The sequence below is a fragment of the Ostrea edulis genome, chromosome 10, assembly GCF_947568905.1.
Source record: "Ostrea edulis chromosome 10, xbOstEdul1.1, whole genome shotgun sequence".
Taxonomy (NCBI): domain Eukaryota; kingdom Metazoa; phylum Mollusca; class Bivalvia; order Ostreida; family Ostreidae; genus Ostrea; species Ostrea edulis.
In genome coordinates, this window is record NC_079173.1 from 28,396,250 (window position 1) to 28,403,285 (window position 7,036).

At 35.7% G+C, this 7,036-nt stretch overlaps 1 protein-coding gene across 1 annotated transcript; it reads right to left on the reverse strand.

The window, feature by feature from the left end:
* Positions 1 to 4,258: 4,258 nt before the first annotated feature.
* Positions 4,259 to 6,781, reverse strand: LOC125680064 (uncharacterized). Its single transcript, XM_056152391.1, has 2 exons — positions 6,694 to 6,781; positions 4,259 to 6,190 (listed from the first exon to the last, which is right to left on the reverse strand). Exon 2 carries the CDS (start codon positions 6,157 to 6,159, stop codon positions 4,681 to 4,683), a length of 1,479 nt encoding a protein of 492 aa, XP_056008366.1. The 5' UTR covers positions 6,160 to 6,190; positions 6,694 to 6,781; the 3' UTR covers positions 4,259 to 4,680.
* Between the last annotated feature and the right edge of the window lie 255 nt (positions 6,782 to 7,036).

Here is a 7,036-nt window from a genome sequence, read left to right on the forward strand (position 1 = left end):
GTTTAGAAATTTTACTACCCCTTAATTAGCCATACACTTCAAAAACACTAACACTAGTTCATCCTTGGTAGGACTAATTATAACAAAAGCCTGAATCATTGAAGGAAGCGATCCTAGGGCTACCTATAAAGTAGAAAAAGAGAAAATATATTATTGGAGTTGTGAGATTGATCACTGTTCGTTAAAGACCCAACTTTAAGTTAACACCCCCACATTGTTAGCCGTCTGTCAATCAAACATTTAACAATAGATCTCAAGTAGAGTGACATATGCAGAAACTGTGGTCTAGAGCTACCCCAGAGAGGTGTTTTAATAACAATAACAGTCAGTACCTACAGGCATTCTTTAGATCTTGAGGAAGCCCTGTATTCTAGCGTTTTGATAGCATTGACCTGTCCACAACTTCTATTTTCTTGTAATTCAATTGTTTTTAAAAAGACCCCTGAACAACGCAATTTTAATATACATGTATTATTAAATTGTAATTTGTCCCTCTATATACATGTATTATAGATTACACAATCAGAAATCAAACAATAATTTGCCTATTAATTTCTTAAACTTGTAACATATGAAAATAATTTATATTTTCAATTTATGGTAGTTCTATATTTATAAAGAAATTATTCATTGAGCCAATGACTGAGAGTAAAAGAGAGAAAGAGGGGGTAGTGTAGACTGTGTGTCATCTAGCCATAGGGATACAACCACTATACAAACACTATAACCACAGTTCTAAACACTGTAGACAGCCCTGAAACCCTTCCTGTGTACATCAAAAGTATACACAACAGCCTGATCTCTTGGCCAGGTATATTCCAGGTAAATAACAATGACCATAGATGAGCTCCGCCCACATCCAGTGATCCGTACGGTATTCTATTTGGGTCTTTAACGTCACCTATTATATGTGCAGCCACCATACTAGGCCTAGAATTAATCCAGAGACCATACCTAGAGTAGGAAAGCATACGATGTATGGTTGGGACAGGAATGAATTCTGGGACCCCTATATTGCAGGTTAAGTGTTCTTATCACTTATCCAAGCCGATCTGCAGGGTTTAATACATAAATGCAGTTCTATTACATCATTTTTAAATATTTGGGAAAAACAACACTGAATTGATGTGAGAAATTAGCTACAACATTGAATTGATATGAGATGTTAGGTACAACATTGAATTGATGTGAGATGAGCTACAACGTTGAATTGATGTGAGATGAGCTACAACGTTGGATTGATATGAGATGTTAGCTACAACGTTGAATTGATAAGGAAATTAGAACATGTCAAAACTCTGTGTCGTGTGTTTCTTGCTTGTTTCATATTTTGATTTCAGGTACCTCATTCCACCTCTCGTAAGGGTGATAACTCTGTATTGAAGAAAATGCATACAATGATACGTTATAGAGACATATATTACGGCTGAAAATACCCGCAAGTCATTATAATTTCATGCAAATCAGCGGAACAATGGGAAATTTGCAGGTCATAATTTTCTTCCTGCGGTTTACATAAGAAAACTCACAAGCACCTGACGTGTTCTGTTGATGGCTGAAGGGCTAGGGTTGGAATATCTGATCTGTGATTCTCACTGAGGATACTAATTGTAGTTTGAAAGCAAATAGTTAAGAGCGAGGCGGGAACTATCACTATTACAACGATGTCTGCTGTGTCAGCTGTTTATATTCCTTTGATACTTATTTCAATAAAGAGATACAGGGAGATTTGTTGTATTTCATATAACGTGAATATGTATAACTTTCCAGCATAATTTGTATATTTGTTTACTTTCCATTTGAAATGTTTAGGTCACCTGAGTCACTCAGGTGACCCATTGCTATTGGTCTGCATCCGTCATTGTCCGTTGGTCTTCGTGCGTAAACGAGTGAACATTACCAACTTCTTATTGATAACTACCAATTCAATTCTGTTCACAATTAGTAGAAAGCATCTATGGTACAAGGGGGCATATTACTTACTTAGCGATATTTAGCAAACGTTTCCTGCACAGGAAAGTAATCCTCTTTATCAAATATTATGTCTTCATCACCACTTCCTATTGATCATAAGGGATTTGTTGTTGTAGATTTTGTGTTGTTTTACTGTTGATGATGCATCTATAATTTGAAAAAAAAAGGTGTATTGAAGTGTTTAATGTACTTTTTATTGGAAAGGGAATGACAAAATAACTGGCCTGCAAATTAAACCCGGGACCCCGCCATTACTAGTCAGGTGCTCTAACTACTGAAGCGTCTGAAGACCAGTAAACTCAGCATCTGCTTTTGAGAATAAGTAATGATATGAGTGACAAAAATACCTTTTATGATATATCTTTATAAGTTATATATCTTCAAAGTCAGGAGAAAATGAGACTTGGATGAAACAGAGTTTGATTTGGAGACTTGTGTAATGTTTTAATTGGATTTTAGTCACTGATATACTATCTGATTTTACACAGTGTTAACGTGTAAAAGACATACAAACATGTAGATCCATATGTCAAGTATTTGATGATGAAGGATGCAGGAACAAACGACATACGGGAAGCCTTGTCTTAATTGGACTTTTCATTACCCTCCACATAACTATCGCCTCATCCTACCTTGCATCGACAGGTTTCTCCATTACTCTCCTCATAAGTATCGCCTTGTGTTGATAGATCTCTACATTACTACCTTGTTCCTTCATTACCCTTCACATAACTATCGCCTCATCATATCTTCTGTTGACATGTGTTTTCATTAACCTCCAAATAATTATAGCATTATTCTATCTTGTCTTGACTGGATGTTTCCCTTTATATACAGATATTAACGCAACAAATATGTCCTTTTGTGCAACAGTTCTGTTAGGTAATGAAAAAAACAGGTATGAATATACAAAAGTTTACCGACAAAGATAAACATAGATAAATTTATTCTAATTTTGACCCCATGTGATTAAATTTTACTTTATTGATCACTCAATTTTGTAAAATAAATAAATAAAAAAGGAATACATATTAATTACAAGACGAGAAAATCTAAAATCAGAAATCGTTCTTTCTATTTTTACCTGTTCAAGTACAAGTGTGTGTATGACCAGTTAGCGGGTTATAACTTTATATGTAGAGCTCCTTTATGTTTTGTTATTCGAGGTCAAGAGTGTGAGCGGGATGATTAGCTTCTCCATCGTCCATTTCCCATATTTATGTATCAATATTCCATTATCACCCTCATATGGTGTTTATATTTCTCCGCTGATTTAATATGCAAGAAAATGTTCTGCGTATGATCAGGTTTTTTTTTTAAATCGAGGCAGGCTACTCCCAAACAAGTTGGTGTGACAGAGGTTTCAACAGTCTCGTTTAAAGTTATCATTTCGCAAATTCTTTGGTCGTTATAACGATCTAGTTTGTCAGTATAACCTGTCATTGAGTCAAATATTATCTGACGTATTTCATACCGCTTGTTAGACCGTTCTTGGAACACTGATTCAGACTACGGATTACACGATTTACCTGATCAAGATGTAGGACTCACGGCAGCTGTAACCAGTCAACAAGGGATGCTTACTCCTCCTGAGCACCTGATCCTATCACTGGTATATTTAGATATCGTTGTGATGGTAAGTGTCACAAAGGGTCACGCTCTGTGCAGCTATTTTCAGAGTTCAAGGTTTATAACTCTACGAAAAATAGGTCAAGAGAGCTCAATCTCAAACCTGATCTGTAGCCCATTCATATGATATAAATTTATATATTCATATTCAATTCAATGGTTGCAGGGATAGCCAAACCAAGTCCAAAAAACTATCACTGCATGGATACACAGACTGATCACTATAGGGACCTAATTAATTGGTGTAATGGACTAAGCCTGGCCTTTGGTAAATATGGATTAATATATTCTTAATTACAGGAAAATCAGTTTGTCGTGATTTTAATTTACCAGTGTCTATTTTGTAGAATGATTGAGATTTAGATACACGCGGGTGTGACCGGTCGACAGGGGATGTTTACTCCTCCTAGGCACCTGCTCCCTCCTCCGGTGTGTCCAGCGGTCCGTATTTGCCCAACTATCTATTTTGTATTGCTGATAGGAGTTATGAGATTGATCACTATCGTTATATTCACCTTTCATCAAGGTGTTGTTTATTGACATGATAAATAAACAAGTGACCTTGTATCAAAAGATCTGTGATGAAGACCGGATGTTTTGAGTCATCCTCATTGATTGTACTACAAATCTCAGTAAGTACTCAGTAATAATGTAAGATGGTGCCCTAAATTATATTTATCTATACATGCATGGAAACATAATACGGATAACAAACAGAATAATGCTCACTCATACAAACATAAACATACACACATTTACTGTCAATACATACGTTAATTACAAATAACAAACTCTACTGTAATTAACACAGCTGTAATTAACACAGGACTGTAATTAACATGGTCTTTATTATCGTAATCAACACAGAACTATGCAGATATGTAATTAGCATTGTTTTATAGATGTAAAACATGATGTAAGATATGTAATTAACACGATGTTGATAGATATTGGATTTTATTCACTTTAGCAGTGTCCCATTCAGCCACAAGGAGGTTGTCTCTGGTGTCCACACATAAACCGTATAAACTTTCTAAATAATAGTTACGAATGTAACGGAGGAACTGTCCGTCCTGATCAATGATGTGGATGCAGTGATTGGCAATGTCTGCTGCAATGATCTGACTCTGGCTGTCTGTAGTGATGCCGCGTGTAGTAAATGATTCCCTGGTATAATGGATAACCAGTGTATTTAAATCGGAGTTTTCCTGACTGATTGACCACCACTATTGCATTAGCTCCACAGTCAGCCATACAGATATCCATATTCCTGTTTTCGTTGATGTATTTCGTGTTATTAAAAGGGCCAGACGAATAGAGAGGATGACCCTGATCATCAAACTGAATGGTTTGTGTCTCTGTGGAATCAGAGTAACGCACTACTTTGGATTGTTCGTAATCATTACTTATCATGGTAACCAGGAGATCATCATAGGAGGAAGTGCAGACATTGAGAGGTGTCCATCCCTGTAGTGTTATTAGAGTCTGTATCTGTTTATTCTTTACTAGGTTTACAGTTTTACGATCAGTATAAACAAGATCTCCGGCCCGTGTCACTGTTATGTCCCCCGGTATGTTCCCTGATTCAGATTTTATTGATGCCAGTAATTTACCTTCGAGGTTGATGAGCTTCATTATTTCGTTATCCCCACATGTCCAGACTTTTTCATCTCCGAGACAGCTAACACTGCGTAGATATTCATACCCAGTGTTTACGGTGGCGGTGAGTCGCGTAGAGTCGAGCAGTGGTCTAACTGTTGTAACGGACATCGATGATAATGAACCAAACATCTTGTTAAGTTTTTCTGTGTTAATTGTTGGAATAAATAAACTTGGTGATGTAACTTTGATTTTAGGAGGGACTTTATTGAAGTCATCATTTCTAGATTTGTAAGTTGATGTTAAGGAGATATCATTGGTGTTCAGAATGTTTTTCATTTCTAGAATGGCCTGTTTGATTTCCATGATTTTGTGCGTGATTTCGTCTGTGTGTTTTTCTAAAACATTCAGATGTTTATTTTTCGTCTCCTCAATGTCTAACTTTCGTTGGTTGACAATGATGGTGATCACGCGATGCCAAACGTCTCCTTGTTGGTCGGCAGCTGTGGTTAGTTTCCCGTAATTCGTTTCTACTTTGTTTTTTTCAGCTTGGACATCGGTGAAAATTTCTTTATATCGGGGATAAATTTTGGTCTCGAGTTCTACCAAATCCTTTTGTAAACGTTGCTTTTTAGAGTCGAGTTTTTCCAGAACATCTGATATATCGTGACCATTGTGTTTATTAGAAATGATGCATGTGGTACAGACAGGAATGTCACATTTTTCACAATAAAAATCGCAATCTTTGTCGACGTGTTTCAGACATTTAGGGTATTTAGGAGAAAACTTTCCGTGTAAATGATAAGGTACGATATTGTGTTTTTTTTTAGAGGAATCTGAGAGGTGTTTACTGACACATTTAGTACAAAGATTTATATAGCAAAGTTCACAATGGCTCTGGAGGGGGTCAGTTTCACAGAGGTCACACAGTAGGACGTCCTGAGCACGCGGGTCCATTTCTGGGGTCAAAGGTCACATGAGTGGTTTACTGTCAATAAACGAAATGAACTTTAATAAATGATATTAATGTGAGCTGGTTAGAACTATATATTTACATCTCTTAATGTTTTGTTAGTAATAAACAAATACATGTATTATGTTATTGTTTCAATGAAAGCAAACATCTTTTGATTGTAGTAAAAAAGTATATATATATATATATATATATATATATATATATATATATATATATATATATATATAGTGTTTGTATCACACAGGAAATATACACACATTAAGAATAAGTTAATTTTTACAGTATTCGCGAAACTCAATTAAAATTTAGAATAATTACATTATGCCATAAAGCATGGCTTGTTTATTCAAAATTCATAGATATAATGTATGATATAGATATATGAAGACCACCCTCAAATTAAGAATATGGATGTAAGCGTAGCTATCACAATTTTGATAATTTGACTTATTCAAACAATTACCTAACACTTTTCTAGCAATTTAGAGACAGTGTAATGTGTAATGTTGTCTAACCTGTAAATATCCAACATGACGTCTGCACTGCCGCCTCTTCCTGGCATATCCATCTAGTGATGATGAGTGAATTTAATGTGCGGGTTCAACTATGCTATATATGTATATCTCTTGTCCTGTCACGTGATTTAAACGAGAAGTGTGATGAATTACTCATATTCATTTTCATAGGCTCTCAAACTGTTTAGAGGTGGATAAAAAGTCGTCGGATATTAATACCCCCATTAGATGGGGGGAGGGGAGAGACTTTTGATCAGAATGATATCGATTTGCTTTACAAATGCATAAACGAATAGAATAAAGCCTTGGTTGTACTTCTAGGCTATGCATTTTATTGTTGAGT